Here is a 24,540-nt window from a genome sequence, read left to right on the forward strand (position 1 = left end):
TTTCACACAATGCATCAACCAGCATTGACCGACTTTTATCGCTTTTCGTCATAAATAAAGTAATTGTTTCTGTTGTCTAGATGTAATCTAGAGAGGTAATCTAAGCTTCACCACCATTCAGCCCCACATGGGAATACCTTTGACCATTGTTTCATAAAATTAATAAACAAACAGTTTATTTCACAAAGCTTCACAAATCTGTTCAGCATACAAAAAGTTCGCTCAATAAAACCAAATGTATTGCAAGTGTCCAGCTGCCATGGTAACAGGAATATACTTAAAATAATTTGATGACAGTATAATATTGCAAAGTAATTCTCCTATATTGAGCCTTTAATGTTAATAAAAAACACGTAAAAATACACCCAACGTATTTTAGTGTTTTTATACTTTAAACAGAAACCCACACACATCACAGAGTGGTGGGTACTTCCTGTTGTTGTTCTTTTGTTCCGTTTTCCGAAGGATCAATTTTTGGCAGGAGTCTTCAGCGCCATGGATGCACAGGTGAATTTTGATGGTTGATCTTTGCTAACATATTATTCCATCACATAGCCGAGCAGTGGTTGTCGTTGTTTTACAAAAGGAAAGAGCAAGAGAAGGCTCCTCAGCAGGGATATTATTTTACGTTATAATGTGTGTTTTCCATCAGGCGTATGATGGGTGTTAATTTTTAAAGGAAACTTCAGCACACAAAAATACACATGTGACGTCTGATGGTTAAGCCTTATCATTATATCCCATGTCATAACCGAACAGGGGTTGTCGTTGCTGTACAGCACACACCACGCGCTCGTAGCCGCCTTCGTATTGGTATGGCCAGATATAACATTGCACAGCAAACAAAGATGGCGCCGATGACTACAAGACTGAGAATGTAGTTACCTGTGGCGTCATATAATCCTCCTGTCAAAATCAAATCAAATAAAATCAAATAATTGGTTTGTTGACACTGTTATTAAATCATTAATGTGCAACGGATTTGCAGACTTAAAGGAACACGTTGCCTTGGATCGGACGAGTTGGTCAAAACCAAAGCGTTTGTAACCGTTTTTTATATAATGCATATGGTTGGAAAGATGTTTTAAAAGTAGAATACAATGATCCACACAAGTTTGCCTCGAAATTGCGTGGTTTTCCTTCTACTGTGCGAACTAACACGGTCGCCATTTATGGGAGTCAAAATTTTGACCCCCATAAATGGCCGACGTGTTAGTCGACAAGGTAAAAGGAAAACCACGCAATTTCGAGGCATGTTTGTGTGGATCATTGTATTCTACTTTTACAACATCTTTCTACCCATATGCATTTTATAAAAAACGGTTACAAACGCTTTTCAAAGACCAACTCGACCGATCCAAGGCAATGTGTTCCTTTAATCGAGTATGTGTGTGGATAGTGGGATGGTATTGTATTTATATTTATACAGGGTAGCCTTCAGTTTTACAACCGCTATACCCATGGAGGAAAACATTTTTCCTCTATGCTATACCTAAGGGCGCGCTGTATACAAACAGTTTACAAGTAGAATATAAAGCAATCATAAAAGCCTAGCTGGGTGTAAAACAAACAAACAATCTTACAAGGTTAGACGAAATGACTGTAAAAAAAACACATCACAAAAGCAGGGTGCGTGATATTAAAACATTTTCGATTTTGTTGAAACCACGGTTTGGCTCATGGGTTCCCGGGTTGCGATTTTTGTATTGAGTTTTTTGTTATATTTATTAATTTATTATTGTATCATTATTTTTGTTACAGGGAAAGCTCGCGTTTTCTCCAAAATAGTTGATCCAAAACCGAGCTATGCTTTAAATGGGGCCGTGTGGTTATTACGAGGCTTTAGCCATTCGATCATTATTTTCCGCTATTCACTAATTCACGCGTATGGAAATCCCTACTTTGACAAAAATACCGTACGCCCCTTTTGCCTTCAACCTCGTTCCCAGTGGTGTGTATACGATCTCGCTGTGCCATTAATTTCTTTCTTTCCCACATTGCCTTGCTCAAGTTAGTTACGATAGGTATAGATATGGCGCGCTGGATGGTATAGGTATAGCGAGGTTGTTCTTGCTTTTCGTTGACCTTCTATGACCTTTATATCGCAACGTCACAGCCCGAAGTTTTGCAAACCGAGGCTGGAAAACACAGGAAAGCCATAAATGCAAATCAAAAAACAGAGAGCCATAAACACAAATATTTGTAAAAAAAAATATTGAATTTATGGAAACAAACAAACAAACAAACTTTGTAACAGAAAATGTTGAATTTTGTCAAAAAATTTTTTTTTACATTTAATTTGTTTGCTTCCATTCGGCTGACCATGCCAACCGAATCACTTTGTTTATCAACAAAGGAGAGGTCTGTACACAGATTCTTAGCCCTGGAATTTTCACTACGGTGATTTTAATGGGAGACTTCCCAACGCTAGGTGGCAGCAGACTTACCGGGAATCCTTAAAGACCTGGACTCTATTGGTAATTGTCAAAGACCAGTCTTCTCACTTGGTGTATCCCAACATTATGGATAAAATAACAAACTTAGGAAAATTTGAGCTCCATTGGTCGTCGAAGTTGCGAGATAATAATGAAAGAAAAAACACCCTTGTCACACGATGTTGTGTGCGATTAGATGGTTGATTTCGAGACCTCAAATTCTAAATCTGAGGTCTCGAAATCAAATTTGTGGAAAATTACTTCTTTCTCGAAAACTATGTCACTTCAGAGGGAGCCGTTTTTCACAATGTTTTATACCATCAACCTCTCCCAATTACTCGTCACCAAGTAAGGTTTTATGCTATTAATTGTTTTGAGTAATTACCAATAGTGTTCACTGCCTTTAAGTAGTTCTGAACATGCGCATTATTCTGAGAACTCGGTAGTTCTGCTGCCACCTATCGTCCCAGAAAGTCTCATATTCTTACCGGACAGTGGGGTACCGAGTAACATGCCTAGACCAAAAGGAAACATTCCCAGTATCGTCACACCATTGCTGCTGTACTTATCGGCAAACAGATCTGCTGTGATAGCATTTGAACTACCATACAGGACAGATCTTATTAACCCGGACGCTATAATGAAAAATAAAAACCGAGCAATCATTATTGTAGTACCACCCGCTGCTAAAACATAGGATTCGAACTGCCTCTAGCTACCGGGCAATCTCGGTGGTCTAGTTGGTATGACACTGCTCTAGAATTGCAAAGGTCGTGGGTTCGAATCCCACCCGAGTAAAAAAATGCCTGTGATTTTTTTTCTCACAGGACTCGGGAAAGTACCGAGTATACAGTGCTACACACATCGGTGTATATGGGTAAAAACCAAAAATTAATATTATTGTTTGTGTTTGGACACTATTGGTTATTAGTCAAAACAACTTGACAGCATAACAATTTACTTGGTAACGAGCAATGGATATATGTTGATAATCAGAGTATAAAACATTGTGAGAAACGGCTACCTCTGATGAAGTAACGTAGTTTTTAAGAAAGAGGTAATTTCTCTCTCAAACAATAAAAATATACTTCAGAAGCCATTTTGTAAACAGGGTTAAAGTGGGGTCACATTTCTATATGAAATGTGCATGTGCTGTAAGAAGGCACAACAATTGTAAATCTATGCCAATCGGTTCAGATGACAATACACAATATTTAAAGGATACGAACTATTAAAGCAATTGGACATTTTCGGTAAACAGTATTGTCCAGGGCCCACACTTCGTGTATCACAAATCAGATATAAAATAACAAACCTGTAAAAATTTAGGCTCAATCGGTCATCGGAGTCGGGAGAAAATAACGGGAAAACCCACCCTTGTATGTTTCCGCACGTTTCGCCGTGTCATGACATAAATCCGTAATTCTCATGCGAGAATTGATATTGTTTTAATGTTTTCTCAAAAAGTAAAGCATTTCATTGAGTAATATTTCAAGAGAAGTCTTTCAACATTACCTTTTGTAAACCCTGTAAATTATTTGTAAATCTGTGAACTTTTATTTTTGTTTCTGTACCAAAAGTGTATAACGGCTTTAAAAAAACAAATTCAAGGGAACACAATATTTTCTTGTCTAATAAACAAATTTACTCAACTAAGAATTTGGACCAGTCTTCCCAGTCTGTTCTTACCCACTGCTAATGCCATCATCTGCTCCAACGTATAAACAAACGCCATGAAAGACAACGCAGCTGTACCGAGAAGCATGGACGCAGCAAGGACGTAAATACGCTGGAACGGAAGACTGTCCCCAATGGCAGCGATCGAAACTTTGCCAACGATTTCCCCAACAGCGAAGAGCATAATGACGAGGGATATCTGGTCGCTGTTCAGACCACGCCCATCCATAAAACTGGCCTACGGTCAAAGATGATAATCGACAAAGATTAAAATACAATATCAGAAATTAAAAGTACAAAAAGCTTGTTGATGTATAGTTCATACCAGGGCCCAATTTCATAAAGCCTGTAAGCGCAAAAAGTTGCCTAGCATGAAACTTCTTCCTTAATTAAAACAGGATTACCAACCAGATTTCCACGCGATTTTCAGGATAAGCAAACAACAGCTGGATGCCAGTCCAGTAACAAGCAATATGCCACAAATTAAAATTTGGTGCCCAGTATCGATCAGCCAGAGAAATATTTCCCTCTAAAACCTCACTGATTCTAAAGTTGAGAACATCCTGAGAAATATTTCCATCTGAAAGAAAGCTCACCAATTATAAAGCTCATACTACACATCCTACAGAGAAATGTTTCCATCAGCTGGAAGAAAAATAATTATCAGTTTTTGTTTTTACTTATACACCGATGTTTGTTAATAGCACTGTATACTCTGTAATACTTAGCATGCTGTGTACTCGGTATTAAAATATTATTCTTTATGTACACGTTTAAAATTATAACAAAATGAGGTTAGAAAAATCAGCTTACGAAGTTGATGGTGAAAAAGGTCCATCCCATTAGAGAAAGTGTGAGTCCTATGCTCCAAACCCAGGGTTCAAAACTCTTCATCATATCCAGCACCTCGTAGTTGTCTGATGAGAAGCAACATTTCTTCTGTTGTTTCTGTCGAGTCAAGTCTTCATGATGTTCTTTAAGTTCTTCACACAAGCTCTGATTCTCAGGAGTTCTATCTATCATTACTTGGAGATTGTTGCCGATGTCCACGCATGCATCTTCGGTCAAAGGAACAACCTCTGGTTTATCCTCTCCGAGATGCGCTTCATCGTTTTTAATACATGTTTCCTTTTCATATGTCGGTGGGTCAACTAGAACTAACCCAAAAGCTACACCAAACACCAGGATCACACCAGATATAATTCTCAAAGCATTCCGCCATCCGTATCTTGATATGCAGACTGTGAGCAGGGGACTGAAAGCCAACAAACCTGGAGAAAGAAACATCCTTTGAATCAACAGAGCAATGGTACATTGTTGCTTCGCCTCGGGTGCCATTTCCCCCCTCGGATGTACAAAACCCATGGACCCCAATCACAGCGTGCAACAATTGTTTTGTTTTACCTTGGTAACAATAATACTCCTCTTCTCGAAGTTCTTATATTATCTTCAAACATTATTACGACGGAGTATTCATTGTTTAATAAGCAGACAAACAAGACAAAATTCCTGACTGTTCCCTCCAACCGTGTTTCGTATACACAGCGCTGGAAGTCGACCAACACTGGGAACGATCAAGGTGATATACACCGGGGTACATCACTTTTCATACCCGGCCGACCCCCGAGCCATGTAACGTGCGTTTTTAACGCACGTCACGTTATTGGTTTTTGACCGATCAAACTTCTTAGTTGGTTACCGAGGTATAACAAAACAAACTGAAGGAGGGTGTTTTTCCGTTTTCAGTGCTGCGAAATGCATCGACAAGTTGACTCACTCCAAAAACTTCCCGGTAGAATTGACCAGTATTCCGGGTCCCATGGGCCTAGTTACCCTTCTCGTGGTTTAAGGCTGACTAGGACATTTGCTAAATAGAGGGCTTCCAAACTCGTGTTCTGCCTTATAATGTTGACCTTTTTTTAAACATGTTCTTGGTCAACTTACCCGGAAATGGTCAAGCCCAGCATTGACCCGGATCAGGGTCAATTTGGCCCGGAAGTTTTAGAGTGCAGTAGCTCAACAAGCTTTTCAAGTTATCCCTTTGGTGTATCCAACATCAATAATGACGAGAGAGGGTGCCTGCATCAGGACGATTAGACTTGTGGACAAGCCATTACACATATTCTGGGTCAACTAACCCAGAAATGGTCAAGCCCAGCATTGTCCTGGATCCGGGTCAATCTGACCTGGAAGTTTTAGAGTGCAGTAGCTCAACAAGCATTTCAAGTTGACGAGAGGGTCAGGCATCCAGGCGACTAGACTTGTGGACAAGCCGTTAACGTGGTTACGGACCCAATAAGATAAAACTGCCCAATCGAGACTATACTGGCTGTAGTCTTTGCCTCGATTCGTTTAAAGGGAATACTTTGGGATATTTATAACACAATTGATTCCATTCAGGGTCAACCAAAGGCTTCAGGAATTACTCTTTATTTATTTCAAATGAACACCACTATTTCAAAAATACTGACGGAGCTACCGCCAAATAGCCGAATGCACTGTGTCCCTTAAAAGGCAATGGACACTATTGATAATTATTACTCGAAATACTTATTAGCATAAAAACTTACATTGATAACGAGTAATGGAGAGCTGTTGATAGTATAAAACATTGTGTGAAACGGCTCCCTATGCAGAAGTAACGTATTTTTTGAGAAAGAAGTAATTTTCAACTAAAATATTTGAATTTCATTTCGAGAACTCAATTAGATTTTGAGGTCCCAAAATCAAGCATCTGAAAGCACACAACTTCGTGTGACAAGGGTGTTTTTTCTTCCATTATAATCTCGCAACTTCGACGACCAAATTGAGCTCAAATTTTCGCAGGTTTGTTATTTTATGCATTATGTTGAGATACACCAAGTGAGAAGTCTGGTCTTTGACAATTACCGATAGTGTTCTGTGTCTTCAAACACAAAACAATCTGTAAGAACAATAATGTATTGACCAGCGTGGCATTTATACCTAACGTGGATCCAAGCAGTGCTATTGCGCTTGCCCGACTAAAGTTGCTATCCTTGTACCACACCAGCAGAAGGACCGACGACGAAAAGAAGACGAAGTTGGCTCCAACCCCGGTCAGGATTCCGAAGGTCAATATCCCGTACGCGAGGTTTGGAATTATAGAGGTCAGCATCACACCTGTGAAAAAGAACAAATGACCTGCAACGAGTAAAACTCGACTGCCTGTCCGTCGGAGGAGTGAACTTGTCAGAGGGCTCGTTAAACATGCCAAGGAGTTCGCTAAAGATCCCAACCAACCTGAAATAAAAACAAAGACACAATTGAAGTAATTTTTACAAAGGGAAAATAAAAGGGAGGACTATAGCTGCACGTTCCTCGTGAACGTGAACGGTAGAAAAATTGAAGTTGCCATTTTCACGTGCGCGCAGACGTCATGAGCATGCAATAAGCCAGTAGTGGTGGCGTCACCCAGAAACAATACATTGTTGACGTTTACGTTCACGGTGTTTGCTCGCGTAACGTACAGCTAAATCTCGCTGTGGCCTAAACCATATGGCATAGAGTCATAATCTTTGTGCTGACTTGTATCATTTGACATACTTGACAATATTTTATTCAAAAACCTGACCCAAACATTACCTTTACTGTCTAAACATGAAGTTATGAACGTAAATAAAAACATTTCATGAACCATATGTCATCAACTCATATTAGTTGTACCATTATATCATAATGGCACTCTAAAAACAAATTATTCGAAAAGCTAGACCCCCAATCGAGCTTTTCCCGGCAAACAGGAAGTATAATAAAACAAGGGTGGTTTTTCTTTTATTATTTTCTTGCAACTTCGATGACCAAATGAGCCAAAATTTGCACAGATACACTAAGTGGTAATATTTGTCTTTGACAACCAAACGTGTCCACTGCCTTTAAAACATTGTATTGACCGATAGTTATCAGAATAGTGGTGTTAAAATCACATGTTACATCATAATAGGATTGCAAATCGTGGCGCTAGCCTCGCGTTTCAGAGAAAGCTCAACGTACGGTATTTGCTTGTCACGATAAAGCGACACATTAATCCTGAGTCTAGCTATTAAGCCATTTGCGAGTAAGGTTTGAAAAGTGTCTTTGTACAATGGGTGCGTTCGTTTAGCTTCCCTGGGTCAACCCCGGTGTGTGGCGGGTTTTTTTCCAGGACGAACGTGTGCAGATAATTACCCACGTTCGTCCTGGAAAAAAAACCAATGACTTGCTTGCGGGTCACAAGTTTCCACTTAAATTTGAATTCCTCAGACTATAGAGACAGTATGGCACATGCTTCGGGGCATGTTTAAGTTGTATAGCAACCTCCAGATGAGCAAACCCTGGTACAATTATTATTGTGACATTGCCATACACATTCATTCAGAACTGTGTATGGCTGTTCTCTTACGTAACTAGGCAAAAGCACCCGAATCATTTGAGATAGCAATTGTCTCTATAATCTAAGGAATTCAAATGTAAGCAATACATAGGACTATAAGCAAGTCATTGTACCAGATAATTCAAATCTAACTCGCAAAGTGCTTATTGTGGCTTTGGATTTCAGACAGTGTTAAATTCCTGTTTATAAGCGAAATTAGGGCCCAATTTCATAGCGCTGCAAATTTGCGTGCTTACTGTTGCAGAACAAATTTGCTTAACCCTTAGCGTATTTCACAGGTCAGCAGAAAATGGAGGACCATATTGCGTGTTTACTGTGGATTTCCACTGTAACGTCATTTATTTTCGTGCGGTAAGCACAGGTGTGGCGGTTTCAACTTTCCGCCATGTTCAGTTTTCCAAATGACCAAATACAGCACAAAATCGGCCGCTAAGCGGAGCTATGAATTTGGGGCCAGGGCATAAAAACAATGAGGGCAACGCTGTAAAAAAATCCCGTCAAATTTACGGTCCTTTACCTGGCAGCTAGGGTGCCTGTTATTAAATAAACTTTACTGTGGAAGTATTGTAATGCCTTGAAGGGGTAGTTTGCAAAACGTCCACGGTGAAAGTTACGGCACTTTACATGGCGCACTAGCTGCCAGGTACAGCATGCACGTAAATTTTACGGTATTTTTTTTTTCAGTGAAGGATGAAAGCGTTGAGCGATGAAACTAACCCAAGGAAATAAGGCGAGAAATTAAATATGAATACATTTCATGATTGGGTGGAGCTGGTTGCATTTTTTTCTGCACATTTCAATTGCCATCCTCAAATTAATCCCCTTTTTGAATCGATTTAGAAGAACAACAACAAACATTAAACAGTACAACCATCTTCCTCCATGGTACAACGACAGTGGCACTTCTAATGTGCATGAACAAAAAATGCGAGCTGCAAATTTCCAAAAGTGACATGGCACCATGGCCATGTCACACGGGACAATTTACGGGCAACCAGTTCCAGGCAATCTCCAAGAAGCAAAGGTATTCTCATTTGAATGTTAAAACTTTTCATTTGTGGATCGTAAGACAATGCTTTTAAATTAACTCATGTGACACCTAAAATGATCACGTAGCATGCACTGCGGTGGGATGCCTCAAAGTTGCCTGCAAAAGTTGCCTCGTGAGACAACATCAACATGGTCATTTTATAGTCAGTGATGGTCATTCCGTTCTAATTTATTCCTCCATGTTCCGTTATAATAGTGTTTATCCATAGCCTTACGGTTTAACTCACCAGTGAATGCAGCGCCAGTACCAAACTCTTCCTGGAAACTTAAGAATAAGATGCTGTAGTTATATAAGAATCCAAGCACAAGGAAAGTCTCAATGCTGACCACAAATGGAATGATGTAACGCAAACCGCGCCATTTCCAACTTGACGTTGATGGTTCTGATGATTTGGCTTCGTCCATGGTGACCGATGGTAAACTCGGATTGTACGTGTTGCAATCTATGTCATAATACATGTGTAAATGATGTACATTAAAATGACCATGTAGTTGACTGCTCCCAGTGTCAGCTGGTATTATTCTTGCACCTGTGTGCGCTGGTATTTGATTATGCACGGGCTATGCAAACACAATTCATGCACGCGAAGCATTGAATACCGGACACTTCGGCACCTTGCAAACTCGGCACCCACTCGACACCAAGGATGTATTTGTTGGCACAAACAAACTTGTCATCAATCGGCCTATTTTTGACTAACAAAGAGGTCGGTGAAAATAAAGTCACGTAGGTCTACTTGTACTAAACATTAGAGAGGTTTTGCAAGCGTGCGGATACAGATACGGTACCCGTTCACGTCCGCCGCGTGTTGGATTTTGTTTTGCAAAATAGTTATGTGCACTTGACATGCTTGATATGTATGGAACGCCAAAGAGGCATTTAATCAACGGTGATGGTCTTTTGCAACCGGTGATCAAATGTGTCATCGGTGGTGGTCCTATGCGATCGGTGATCAACTTTAGCAATCGGTGATAAAACACGATCGGTGGTCCAATTTAGCGATCGGCCATGCATATTCATGATCGGTGATGGTATTAGCGATCGGTCATGCATATTCACGCCTGGTGATGGCTTTTTGCAATCGGTGGTCAACTTTAGTGATCGGTGATGGCTTTTTGCAATCGGTCAACTTTAGGGATCGGTGATGGCTTTTTGCAATCGGTCAACTTTAGTAATCGGTGGTGGCTTTTTGCAATCGGTCAACTTAAATGATCGGTGGTGGCTTTTTGCAATCGGTCAACTTTAGGGATCGGTGATGGCTTTTTGCAATCGGTCACCTTTAGGGACCGGTGGTGGTTTTTTGCAATTGGTCAACTTTAGGGATCGGTGGTGGCTTTTTGCAATCGGTCAACTTTTGCAACCGGTGATGGAATTTTGCAACCGGTCAACTTTAGTGATCGGTGGTGGCTTTTTGCAATCGGTCAACTTTAGGGATCGGTGATGGCTTTTTGCAATCGGTAAATTTTTGCAACCGGTAATGGAATTTTGGGATATCCGAATTTTGCGTCCGGTTGGTGCAGGCCTACTTCAAAACCTATGATTGTGTAGATTGTGGATATTAATTGTTGTTATTTTCTAGTTCACACCACCATGGAGGAATAAATTACACTCGCCAGCGAGTTGACTGACTTGCCAAACATGTTTAGAAGAGTACCATTTTATACCCAGATAACATTCATACATTGGGCCAACGTTGGTGTTTGGTCGGCACCGTTGGCATTGGTATTGTGTCAGCTTTTGGCGTTGGCCCCATGTTGGCACTATATACGTCGCCACGATCGGCATTGACACTATGTTTAGTTCTGACATTGGGCCAACGTTGGCTGTAGGTCGGCAGAATCACGTTGGTTTTACACTGGATATTGAGCCAACGTTTGTTTTTTAGTAATTAAACAATATTCGGCATTGTATTGGTATCCGACGGAGAACCAATGTTGGCTCTAGGTCGGCATTACCACATTGGTTTTACGTTGGCACGGGCACGCAATGTTGAGCCAACGTTGGTTATAAGTGGGACATCAATATCAGCATTGTGTTGGTTTCCAACGTAGGACCAATGTTGGCGCTAGGTCGGCATTACCACATTGGTTCAACGCCGGCACTCACTGTCGAGCCAACATAGGTTATTAGTGGGAAAGCAATAACGGCTTGTGTTGGTGACGTAGGACCACAATGTTGGCTCTGGGTTAGCAACATTACCATTGTTTAACACTTTCGATCAGTGTTGAGAGAATATTGGTATCATTAAAGCTTATTCATTGGACCAACGATGGTTTTTAGTCCATTACATTTGCCTTGGCAACGATTGCAATTGACCAACAATGTTGAGGTCAGTATTGGCCAGTATTGGCCCAGAAAAAGTTTTCTATACCATTTTGTCAAAATGGCGTGGCGCTCAAAAAACAAAACAGTATTGGCCCAGAAAAGATTTTCTATGGTGCAGCTACAAAACCAGTGTTGGCACAATAGAGGTTTTCTACCATTTTGCCAAAATGGTGTACCGCCAACAAACCAGTAGACAGATGTCAGAAAGTAACACTTTCATTATCAGACGAAAATTCAACCAGCATTTTAACTCGTAAGTTTTTATTAATAAAATAAAAATGCAAAAAGTATAGCAAATTATATTAAATTTAAATGAAATTACTTTGCAATAAAAAAGTCCATTACAATAAAGTGTAGTTGTCCATGATAAACACAAAATATAAAAAACGAAAAAACAGCAGCAATGAATAAATTAAATTAAAAATGCTATGTAAAAACCAATAAAATAATAAAGGAGGTTACATTTTAGAATTTTTTTTATTTTATTAATAGTATTCGGTTTCTCAAAATGGCGGTACCATCAGGGAGTTAGGCCTAGTCCTAACTTAGGACATAGTCCTTGGAGATATAAGAAACATATGGCTAGTCCTAAGTTAGGACGATTAACTCTTCCTAACTCGAGATAAGACTAGTCTTAACTCTTTGTGAAATCCACCCTAGGTTCAATAACTTGCATGGGCTAATTCCTTTTTAAATATCAAGTCGGTTCAGTAATTAGAACATATTTCTTTACCGTTTTGCCAAAGCCAGTATTGGCATAATTGGCCCCGAAAAGGTTTTCTATGACACCATTTTGACAAATATTGTGTGCAGCTACAAAACCAGTATTGGCTCAATGAGAGGTTTTCTGCCTGTTTTCCCAATTGGTGTGCCACAAAACCAGTATTGGACCACTGCAGGTTTTCTACCACTTTCCCAAAATGGTGCACCGCTACAAAACCAGCATTGGCCCATTAAAGGTTCATCATTTTGCCGAAATGGTGTGCCGCACAAAACCAATATTGGCCAAGACAGGCAAACCTCCGACTTGGTCAACCTTTCCCATGTGCAGCAGTATAGTCATTTTTCCCTTGCAAAAAGCCATCACCGATTGAAATGAAGAGCATATCTGTCATTTTGTATGAACAAAATCGGTGCAACTCAAATTTTGAAAAGAGAAATTTGCACGTAATAAATGGCTTCAAAAATAAAGACACCAAGTCACAAAATCACGGCAAATTTTCCCGTTATGAATGTTGCGAAGAGTCCCCAATGGTAGATTATTTCATATTCTTTCCGGAAATGTAAAAAGCGAGACCGGATCGTAGCTAGTCCAGTCAGGATACAGCGATTTCCACCGGTAGTCCAAAACCCATGTTACGGGAAAACAAACATTAAACAGGATGGGTTTCCTACACGGTGATTGGCTGACGATGACATCATCCATTGATGTGGCAGCTGGCTGTTTTTCGTGGGTATGGTGCCCCAACCGCCAGGCCAAGGTTTGTCAATAACAAAAGAGCCTGTCTACTATGAGCTCAATGAGGGTCAGCTCATTGTAGACAGGATATTTTGTTATTGACTAATGCTGGCCTGGTGGTGGTGTGTGAGTGGTCTTAGTGGTCTGTGTTTCAAGTCTAGTAATAATTCACAAGGAAAACTGAAAGTAATTGCGATAACTTTCTAACCTATACTAACAGGTGTTGGTTGTCAGTAAGTTCTTTCTCAAATTGCTGCTAGTCTCTGTTACGAGTCAGTGTCAGTGGTAGGCTACTGCAATTCGGTCCCAGCATAGACTTTCAGACAGGTCATTTAAGGTTTGTAACGATGATGTGTTTAGGACCATATTGATCTCAATTTAGAGATCAATAAGACTTTCTACGCGATTCTCGTGTATCACGGAGAGAGCTATACTGAGTGTATTTCGCTACCATCGTGCTTGTACGCGTGTCTTGCTCACGGGCGCGGTGGGCGGAGCTTAGTGGAAAGCCGGAACGGTCCATTAATCTCCAATAAATTATTGACCACTGCACCCTCATTCAAGAGTTTTCGCTTGCGCAATATTGTATTGCGAATGGGGTCTAAGTACCACTAGACTTGATGACAAGTCGTTAGGCGCTGACAAGATCGAGGGTGAGTGTACCGTCCCCGTAGCTACACCGCGCTGTAACTACACCGTAATTACCGTCTTGACTTCAAGACTAAAGTACCACGAACGCAGGGAAAGAGGTCAATGCTTTGTGTAGCTGCACCAGAATGCACATTGTACAGTCAAGGATGAGATGGCACAACCAAAAGAACAAAAACAATCAACGTCAAGTTGGAAATGGCGCGGTTTGCGTTACATCATTCCTTTTGTAATCTGCATCGAGCATATCCTTGTGTTTGGATTCTTGTATAACTACAGCATCTTATTCTTGAGTTTCCAGGAGGAGTTTGGTACCGGCGCTGCATTCACTGGTGAGTTAAAAATCACCAGTTGGTCAAAATGCTCGTAAGCGGGTTGATGTATATTTATAGGCCAAACTAAAATTTGTTTGTTTGCCCATAGTTATTATATACAACTTTAATTGATGGAATGATGCAGCCATAAAATAGTGTAGGTCTATTTCATGGAATAGTGTTTTCATATAACTCACAATTTCTGTAAAAAAGTAAACCTACAGGATGTTCATTACATTTCTTTTTGTTGTGAAACCACTCACATAGAAACGAACTGAATTGTTTTTTTAAACAACTTGGTGTTAACATTATTCTTGTGCATAATACCCTTAGAGCTATATATATTGATATCAATATATATATAGCGATTTGATAATACCATACAATGTGTTGTTGTCCTGGTACTAATTAGCAAAGCATGCTCTATGAAACCGCTTTGTGTGGTTTCCCGCACTCACGAACGTGACATGCCTGGCGGTCGCGGCCTTCATTGCGGCGGGGTGAACGACTGGCAAGGCGGCGGGTAAATAGTACATAGACCTTGGTGTTACTCATTCATTGGTCACATAGGATATCTTCAAAAGGACGGGTCGCTCGGTCGATTTACTTACTTATGTACTTTTTGGTACATTATATACCCTTGGTAGTAAAATACTAATGTCTTTTATTTCACTCGCGCTTTTACTATATTCATATTATAGATGTTAAATTTGCATCGGGGATAAAGAATATTAATTTTTTTTTTTTTACCCATACACCGATGTGTGTTAGCACTGTATACTCAGGATTCGAACCCACGACCCTTGCAATTCTAGAGCAGTGTCTTACCAACTAGACTACCGAGGTTGCCCGGCAGCTAGAGGCAGTTCGAATCCTATGTTTTGGCAGCGGGTACCCGTTGCGGTACCCGCTGCCAAAACATATTCATATTATTTCAATACACTCAACGGGATCGGTGTACAGGCTGATGACCACCATACAATTACAACCATATTATACTCGGGGTTTACTGAGAAGCGGTTGTTGGGTTAAAGGCACTGGGACACGTTTGGTAAAGAATGTCAAAGACAGTCTCCTTTTGTATCAAAACTATTCATAATAACAAACCTGTGGAAATTTGAGCTCAAGGTTGTTCGTAGTTTGCAAGAAAATATCGGGGGAAAAACACTTGCTTGCACAAACTATGTGTGTGCTTTCGGATACCTGAGAAGAGCTTCAGGTCTGAAGTCTTTCTCAGATTTAGTCAAATATTTTAGTGGGAAGTTACCTCTTTCTCAAAAACTACGTTACTTCAGACGGAGTTGTTTCTCACAAAATGTTTTATCAACAGCTCTCCGTGGGTTGCTCGTGACAAAGTAAGTTTGTCTATGGTCCTACGTATATTTTTGAGTAGAACCAAACGTGTCCAGTGCCATTACTGAGTATAACACGGACGAATTCATGCCATTTATGACACAGCACCTGATAAGCAGAAAACACTATCTGGATTTCAATGAAGTCACGTTGGGGTCAACAATTGAACCAAGTCACATTGCAAACATGATTATCAAACTCAAAGGTCGGTTGGAACGCGATACTTTTTTTGTTTCGCTTAGAAAATCGTTCGTATCAATGTAGAGAAGGATCCGAGTATGTGATCTTGGCTTTTAGTTTTTACTTGAACAGCCAAATCAGTGTTGGTCTCCCTACCAGCCTGGTCTCCCCACTGGTCTCCCCTTGATCTCCCCATGGAGAAACAAATGATCTCCCCTCGGATGTCATTGTATCGGCATTGGCCTCGGTCTCCCCGGTATCGACTACAACACTGAGTGCGCTCGTTTAGCTTTACTGCGTCGACCGGTGTGTGGCGGCTTTTTCCCAGGACGAGTGAGTGCAGATAATTACCCACATTCGTCCTGGTAAAAAATACGAAACGCACCGGGGTCGACCCAGGGAAGCTAAACGAACGCACCCACTTTATTGCCTGAAATAGCGCCATCCTGTGGATTCAACTCCCTATTATATAGTTAGGCCGTTTGCTAGCTAACTTTGTGGGGATGGTATGCGTGGCTGATGATGCCGAGGAGTCACAGCGATCTCAGACTTGACTTCAAGTCTATGTTTAAAGTGCATGCCTATAACTCACGTCGACTAAAATCCCCACAGGCTGGTATAATGGCATTTAAAAAATACCATAGTGTAACAGGTGTTTTGAGCCTTATTTACTGCCGTTAGTCATAAGACAAGTTCAGCGACAAGAAGCCATGCGAAATATTCCAAAAAGAAAAACCGACATCGTGTAACCGGCACCATAATGGTTGCAAAGCGCTGAACAGTGTTGTGTAAAAGAAAGTGCGTGGATCGAGTTAATATCCTTTATCGACTTAAGTATACACTCGATTGCTTTCTTAGTCACACACGAAAAAAGAAGAACACAATGAGAGGTCTACAGCCTAATATGTTTCAAAAAGTTTCCTTAAATAGTTCCAATCTTCACTTGCCTTTGCTAGGTTGTTTTTCTCGTTTCCTCATCCATCTTGAAAGTTGAGTAGTAGGAAACTTGGTCCATAAAGGCCGACCAATAGCAGACTTTACCCATTTTAATTGGTCGATCTTATTTTTTAAATAAAACGCATTTACCAAACGCAATTTTTTGTTTAACTGTGGGTTAAAATCATGACTTTAATTTTATTAAAAACTGTTTACTTTGTATTGGTTTTTGTTCCAGGTTGGTTGGGATCTTTAGCCAACTCCTTGACATGTTTGGCGAGCCCTCTGACAAGTTCACTCCTTGGAAGGACCGGCAATCGAGTTATACTTGTCGCTGGTCATGTATTCATCTTCGCAGGTGTGATGCTGACCTCTGTAATTCCAAACCTTGCGTACGGGATATTGACCTTCGGAATCCTGACTGGGGTTGGAGCCAACTTCGTCATCCATACTTCGCTTGTCCTTCTGCTGGTGTGGTTTGAGGATAGCAACTACTGCAGGGCAAACGCTATAGCTGTTCTTGGATCCACGTTGGGTAAAATGCGGATTGATTTGTTGTGCAATCAGACACCACGGGTTCACTCTGCGGGGATAGCTCAGTCAGTGGCGGTTTTATAAGAGCACCAGACTCAATTAGCTTCGGTGTTTCTGTTCAGCAGAGTGTGGGTTCGAGTCCAAGTTGTGATACGAACTTTATGTCCATAAGCATGAGGTTTCGTCCTTCGAATGGGACGAAAAGCCGTTGGTTCCGTGTGTTGTGTTGTGTAACGTTCGTAAAAGAACCCAGTGCACTTACCGAAAAGAACAGGGGTTAGCCCTGGTGTTCCTGGTTTGATTGGCTGCATATTGCGTCATAGCACGTTGTGTGATTTGAAGGAATAGGTCTCATACTTCAAAACGTAGCTCTAAAATATATCTCGATGATAAAATACTGAGCGACGATACGCCCCTTAGGGATTTGATGACGTTCTTTAAAGAGCCAGTATTATTAGTTTTAAACATTGTTCTTTACTTATTTTTCTGTTGATTCAAAACATATCTCTTTCTGTGTAGGTGTGTTGGCTTTCAGTCCCCTGCTCACAGTCTGCATATCAAGATACGGGTGGCGGAATGCTTTGAGAATTATATCTGGTGTGATCCTGGTGTTTGGTGTAGCTTTTGGGTTAGTTCTAGTTGACCCACCGACATATGAAAAGGAAACATGTATTAAAAACGATGAAGCGCATCTTGGAGAGGATAAACCAGAGGTTGTTCCTTTGACCGAAGATGGCGTGGACATCGGTAACAATCTCCAAGTAATGAAAGATAGAACTCCTGAGAATCAGAGCTTGTGTGAAGAACTTAAAGAACACCATGAAGACTTGACTCGACAAAAACAACAGAAGAAATGTTGCTTCTCATCAGACAACTACGAGGTGCTGGATATGATGAAGAGTTTTGAACCCTGGGTTTGGAGCATAGGACTCACACTTTCTCTAATGGGATGGACATTTTTCACCATTAACTTTGTAAGCTGATTATTTTGCGGAACTCATTATATGATAAGAATGGGCAAAATGTCATATAAAGAGTAGGACAGGGGTATTTTTTTAATTGCAAATTTATTCACCAGATTTCTTTTCTACAAACGATACACTACGGAAAAAGCTAACCGGAACCGCCCTTGTTTATTTTTGTTATCTCCATAATAATTATCTTTATTTGGAAGTTTAGTTTGTAAACAATAAAATGTACAAGTTAATTATTAGCGTAAAACAAATTCTTATTTCGTTGATGGCAACGTAAGCAATAAATGGATGGGTATGCAAACAACATATGCTTGGCTTTGACAGTCTTTTTGGTGGAGATATTTCTACGGGGGACTGGTTCAGCTGGTATGAATTTTAGGATCAATGAGTTTCCAGATGAAAATATTTCTCTGGAGGATTGGTACTGCAAATAAAAAAAAAATTATTGGTACTTTTCATATCTGACTTTTGCACTTAAACTTGAAAAATTATTTTCTTTGACCGTAGGCCAGTTTTATGGATGGGCGTGGTCTGAACAGTGACCAGATATCCCTCGTCATTATGCTCTTCGCTGTTGGGGAAATCGTTGGCAAAGTTTCGATCGCTGCCATTGGGGACAATCTTCCGTTCCAGCGTATTTACGTCGTTGCTGCGTCCATGCTTCTCGGTACAGCTGCGTTGTCTTTCATGACGTTTGTTCATACGTTGGAGCAAATGATAGCATTAGCAGTGGGTAAGAACAGACTGGGAAGACTGGTCCAAATTCTTAAAGACACTGGACACTGTTGGTTATTGTAAAAGACCAGTCTTCTCAACATGTGCATAATATTACAAACCTGTGCAAATTTGAGCTCAATTGGAAAAGAAACACCCCTGTCTCACATTGTGTGCTTTCAGATGCTTGATTTCGAGACCTAAAATTCTAATTCTGAGGTCTCGAAATCAAATTCGTGGGGAAAAACTTCTTTCTCGAAAACTACGTCACTTCAGAGGGAACCGTTTCTCTCCATGTTTTATCAACCTCTCCCTATTACTCGTTACCAAGTAAAGTTTTGTGCTTTACAAAAATTTGAGTAATTACCAAAAAGTGTCCACTGCCTTTAATTGAATAGTGCATTAAAACTTATAACATATTTTGTTAACTGGTAATAGAAATTGGTGTATATGAAATAACGTGTTTGTTTTACGAGCTGCACACAACTCACGCGTGCACGTTTTATCAAAGATGCGGTCCATGACGTCATGTGCAATGAGGGCAATCAACTTTCTACGATCTTGCTTTTATGTGTGTGTATTTTTACCAATGCTTTTGCCGGTTATTGTTTTAAAAACATCTTTTTTACTTTGGACGGTGTCAACCTTTTTTTTTATTATTCAAAATTTACTAAACCATTAATAATATTATTAACTCTATACGCACATTATCCAATATTGTTTGTCTGTTTCTCTGTTTAGCTTCCGGGTTCATACGGTCGGGCCTGTACGGTCTTTCGAATGTTGCCACTGTAGAGATCTTTGCCGATACGTACACCACCAGTGGTGTAGTGATCATGTCGATGGTTCCTTATGGTGTGGGAATTTTACTCGGTGCTCCATTGTCCGGTAAGAATTAAAGTCAGGTTCACTGTAACAGCTATATCCGGATGGAAACAAAATTCGGTGCAACAAAATTGCCACTGTCACAAATGCGGATTTTTTTCTTCCTCTAAAATTAAAAAAAGGGAGTCCTTAAAGACACTGGACACTATTGTTAATTGTCAAAGACCATTCTTCTCACTTGGTGTATCTCAACATATACATAAAATAACAAACCTGTGAAAATTTGAGCTCAATCTGTCGTCGAAGTTGCGAGATAATAATGAAAGAAAAAACACCCTTGTCATATACGAAGTTGTGCGCTTTCAGATGCTTGATTTCGAGACCTCAAGTTCTAAATCTGAGGTCTCGAAATCAAATTCGTTGAAAATTACTTCTTTCTCGAAAACTATGGCACTTCAGAGGGAGCCATTTCTCACAGTGTGTTATACTATCAACAGCTCCCCATTACTCGTTAACAAATAAGGTTTTATGCTAATAATTATTTTGAGTAATTGCCAATAGTGTCCACTGCCTTTAAACAAAAATTTGGACAATATTTCCGAGGTCCAAATTTTTGAGGATGGCAATTTTATATTACAATTTTATATGTCCCCGAAGATTCTGGGTGTCCTCACATTATTGGAAACTAACATGGGCTGAATGTTGGGAGGATAGAATAGCTTGCCACACATGCGTGCTCGGGCCGAGTATCCGGGTGACAAAATCGGCGGACAATGCCGATTAATGGTTTAACCACTTTCTCTTGGCCCATCCTATGATACGTGTTTATCTGATACAACTTTCGGCCGGTTACATTTTATTTTCCAAAAAAGAAACCCCTTCACGTTTCGCTCTTTGTGCATGTAGAGTTCCAATTGTTGTGATCTAGTTTTATAATCATGCACCGAATTGCGAAACTCAGTCTGCTTTTGTGGTGTGTGTGTCCATAGAACTTTTAGCTCTATGGTCACCATAAACTTTACGTCTAACCTTGTAAAATTTGTTGTTTGTTTTACACCTGGTTTTCTGATTTTGATGCATGGCTTTTATGATTGTTTTGTATCTTACCTGGTAATTGTTGTGTATGCTTTGCTACAGTAGGGCCTACCCTTAGGCAGATAGCAGTTGTAAAACATGATAAGGCTATTATTGGGTGCGTTCGTTTAGCTTCCCTTGGTCGACCCGGTCTGCCCCGGGTGCGAAAGTTTTTTTTTCAAGGATGGTAAAGCAAGTGGCACAAGCAGTGTGATCTGCTTAAAGTTGTACGCATGAATACGTGTAAAGATGGGGCAAGAGAATGTGACTAAACATAAAAGAATCGTAGTAGAAACAATTTGGGGTCACTGAGAGAACTTACAGTACTCGGCAGGGTACTCGCGAGGGTATTTTTGTCTGACTACGTCACCCGGAAAACTGAACACGCCGGAAAGCTAAAACCGTTCAAACTACGTGCTGAAATGTCCGGCTACGTCACCCGGAAAACTGAACACGGCGGAAGACTGAAACCGCCACCCCAATGCCCTGCTTGTGGAGTGGGTCACTTGGGGGTGACCTAAAGTGTGCATGCCGTCACCACGAGAGGGCGAGTGTGATCAAGCACTGCGGGGTTGACCCAGGGAAGCTTATCGAACGCACCCACTGTCTCAACGCAATACCACCCCAATTTAACCACACACAGACTTGTAAAGTTTGCAAATCCATTGGGCAATGATTCAATAAGCAGTGACAACAACTTGATTTGATTTGATTTGATTTGTTTTTATATGATTTGGTTTGATTTGATTTGATTTGCAGGAGGATTGTATGACATCACAGGTAACTACATTCTCAGTCTTGTAGTCATCGGCGCCATCTTTGTTTGCTGTGCAATGTTATATCTGGCCATACCAATACGAAGGCGGCTACGAGCGCGTGGTGTGTGCTGTACAGCAACGACAACCCCTGTTCGGTTATGAAATCATTTATTAGCAAAGATCGACCATCAGAAGTCATGTGTGCTGAAAATTCAGGACTGCAAAATATTAACACATAAATTACGCCAGGAAAGCAAACCTTGTAATGTGTCTACTTACATGCGGAGACGTCCCGTTTTCATAAAGATGTTTAAACACATTTCTTTGGTAAGCACCAAAGGAGGGGCACCAGTCACACCAGTGTAAACTTGAAGGGCTTTCGGCTGGTAACCAATATATGTTAAGTAAAATTGTCCGTGTTATTCAAGCTTTTAACTGTGTGTATGTTGTTGTTTTTTGTGGGGGGGAGGGGGGGGGCTCTGCTGTTTTACCTTGCTCTCGGTATCCAAATGCGAACAAAGGCACTGAGTGTTGTCCACACACAATCCAAACCCCCAAGTAATTCCGCACAGTCTTATTTAGACTTAAGGGATGGTAAAGTCAGTGCTGTAATTTGTCTTCCATACTCCGTTTTTTGATCTTCTCATCACCAAAGAATGTCTTTTTACAAACATGATGCCCGTGTATTCTGTCAACATTCCACAAAAATATGTTTCTGAAGTTAACTCTCCATCAACAAAGAACACAGTCTTCCATAAATTTCCTTCGAATATTCCGCAGGGAAAGTCAGCAATATTTGAATTCACGGGTGGTTTTATATTATTATAATTTTTTTTTTTTTTTTGTAAAACAGCAACTTTTCTGTAAATGAAATTGTTGGCTTTTGAGGGGTTGTTGAGACAATTGTCGAGTATTGTGTGCTCAGAGGCTGTTTATGCCTCAAAATACCGTGTGCTTGTATTTATTGGGGCATTAAAGTAGCTCATATAATAAAAATTATCTGTAAACATTGTTTAACAACAGTGCTGTTAATTTGTATGTGAAATATTTGTATAAAGTTGTATGTGAATAATATACGTCTTTTTGTTATTGATTGTAAATAATCAGAGTTAATTTCTAATAAACATGAATAGTATATGAGACTAAACGTTTTGTTCCGTCCTAGCCTTATGAGGTTTAGAAGGTTTGCTTTGTTCTTCTAGTCCTATTTCGTTCATATTATCATAACTTATTAAGTTAATAACTTATTAAGATCTTGAAGATCTGGTAAGAAGTCAACTTATTGTTGTGTGAAAATCATTTCGGTACAAGACTTTGAGAATCGGCCTCCATTATTTGCCTCTATTCAATTGTGTCTCACATGATTATTCGAGTACTTTGTAATATCTTTGTTCGGTAGACCTTCTTTATAATTCTTGTACATGATCATCCATGTACATAAATTGCAAATTTTGAAGTTGGTTGTCATTGTTTGCTTATGAATGAGGGGTGTACAGGGGTCGAAATTGCCACTAGCCCGCTAGTCCGGGACTACCAGATTTACAGCCGGACTACTGTTTTTTTTCCAGTTTGATAGCCCAACGGGCTAGTGGAAAAACAATGCAAAAATCATCATTACAAACAACAAAGAACTGTGCTATGGTGTATTGTAAAGTTTGAGCCGTGACGCGAGACATAATGTGTCTTTCGGGCTACCAAAATATCATCAGGGCTACTAACAATTATTGGTTACTAGCCCCGCTGACTACCATGAAAATACACTTAATTTCAACCCCTGGGTGTATCAACATACACCTCTATTTTCAGTGGCGTGACATGAGACTTTGAGTCCATTACATCGAATTCCTGTGATTTGTAATCACTAACTAATAAATGGTTAAAATCTAATCTACTTATCTAGATATCATAATAAACCACACGGGAAAGCTAGTATTATTTTCGTTCATCAACACTAACTATCAGATGTGGATACCAAGCCCGATATGGTGATGGGAGAGGGGGGGCGGTCGGTGTGGTCAGTGTATACCCGCCCCATACACATGTTCTAATATTTCTGCTTGAAGGTGCCCCATATAACCTCTCTAAAATCCTATAGAATAAACCTGAGATTCCAACCACACAATGAAGAGAAAATAGAGGGGGTAAAACCATACCCACAACAAGTACATTTCGGGAGGAGTGGGGGGGGGGGGGGCAGGGGGTGTGACAGTCCACTTTGCCCCCCCCCCCCCCCCCCCCCCCCCCCCACTCCGAGCATCAAACCGTACATATTAAAGCATAAAATAACAAGCCTGTGAAAATTTGAACTAAATTGATCATCGAAGTTGCAAGAAAATGATGGGAGAAAAAAACACCCTTCTTGGACGAATTTGTCTGTGCTTCCAGGTAGGAATAAAGGATTTCTGGCTAGAAGTCTAGTATTATTTTGGTGAGAAAATACCTCTTTCTCAAAATATTTGCTACTACAGAGGGAGCCGTTTCTCACAATGTTTTATACTATCATCAGCTCTCCAATGATTGTTACCAAGTCTGTTTTTAAGTTAATTATTTGATTTGAGTAAATTACTAAACGTGTACCTTCCCTTTATTTTATTTTTATTATTTTTTTATTATTCCCCATACATACCTATACACCGATATATGTTCAGTGTTCAGTATTCAGTATATTCTGCGGGACAGTAGTTCAAGTTTCTTTAAAAAAAAGAGTAACAATGAATAAGACAAAAGGAGGGCCGGGGGATGGGCTGTTTTAACCATGGAGGTAGAACTTAGAAACCACAAGAAGATGGAAGCACAAAGGACAACATCAAGGTTGGGAAAGGAAAAGATGAACAAAATTATATCATTGGTTTGCGGTAAACACCCTGTGTATAAATAGCAAGTATATACTACC

At 40.2% G+C, this 24,540-nt stretch overlaps 2 protein-coding genes and 1 non-coding gene across 3 annotated transcripts; 2 read left to right on the forward strand and 1 right to left on the reverse strand.

The window, feature by feature from the left end:
- Nucleotides 1-138: 138 nt before the first annotated feature.
- LOC139946357 (monocarboxylate transporter 13-like) lies at nucleotides 139-9,987 on the reverse strand. Its single transcript, XM_071943997.1, has 6 exons — nucleotides 9,780-9,987; nucleotides 7,077-7,373; nucleotides 4,926-5,383; nucleotides 4,125-4,350; nucleotides 2,924-3,070; nucleotides 139-906 (listed from the first exon to the last, which is right to left on the reverse strand). The coding sequence occupies exons 1-6, from the start codon at nucleotides 9,955-9,957 to the stop codon at nucleotides 746-748; spliced, it is 1,467 nt and encodes a 488-aa protein (XP_071800098.1). The 5' UTR covers nucleotides 9,958-9,987; the 3' UTR covers nucleotides 139-745.
- On the forward strand, nucleotides 3,162-3,235 carry Trnas-aga (transfer RNA serine (anticodon AGA)). Its single transcript has one exon. It is a non-coding gene; the product is annotated as a tRNA-Ser (tRNA).
- A 4,151-nt stretch (nucleotides 9,988-14,138) lies between the features above and the next one.
- LOC139946095 (monocarboxylate transporter 13-like) lies at nucleotides 14,139-23,295 on the forward strand. Its single transcript, XM_071943698.1, has 6 exons — nucleotides 14,139-14,317; nucleotides 17,007-17,303; nucleotides 17,822-18,276; nucleotides 18,784-19,009; nucleotides 19,732-19,878; nucleotides 21,649-23,295. The coding sequence occupies exons 1-6, from the start codon at nucleotides 14,140-14,142 to the stop codon at nucleotides 21,807-21,809; spliced, it is 1,464 nt and encodes a 487-aa protein (XP_071799799.1). The 5' UTR covers nucleotide 14,139; the 3' UTR covers nucleotides 21,810-23,295.
- Nucleotides 23,296-24,540: the final 1,245 nt, after the last annotated feature.

The sequence above is a fragment of the Asterias amurensis genome, chromosome 13 (assembly GCF_032118995.1).
Source record: "Asterias amurensis chromosome 13, ASM3211899v1".
Classification (NCBI taxonomy): domain Eukaryota; kingdom Metazoa; phylum Echinodermata; class Asteroidea; order Forcipulatida; family Asteriidae; genus Asterias; species Asterias amurensis.

Coding starts and splice junctions, on each gene's coding strand:
- LOC139946095 (XM_071943698.1), top strand. CDS start 14,140: ATGGCACAACCAAAAGAACAAAAACAATCAACGTCAAGTTGGAAATGG. Junction 14,318..17,006: donor TACCGGCGCTGCATTCACTG/GTGAGTTAAAAA, acceptor TTTTTGTTCCAG/GTTGGTTGGGATCTTTAGCC. Junction 17,304..17,821: donor TGTTCTTGGATCCACGTTGG/GTAAAATGCGGA, acceptor CTTTCTGTGTAG/GTGTGTTGGCTTTCAGTCCC.
- LOC139946357 (XM_071943997.1), bottom strand. CDS start 9,957: ATGGACGAAGCCAAATCATCAGAACCATCAACGTCAAGTTGGAAATGG. Junction 5,384..7,076: donor ACTGCTTGGATCCACGTTAG/GTATAAATGCCA, acceptor TTCTTTCTCCAG/GTTTGTTGGCTTTCAGTCCC. Junction 907..2,923: donor ACTCGGTACCCCACTGTCCG/GTAAGAATATGA, acceptor TGATTTTGACAG/GAGGATTATATGACGCCACA.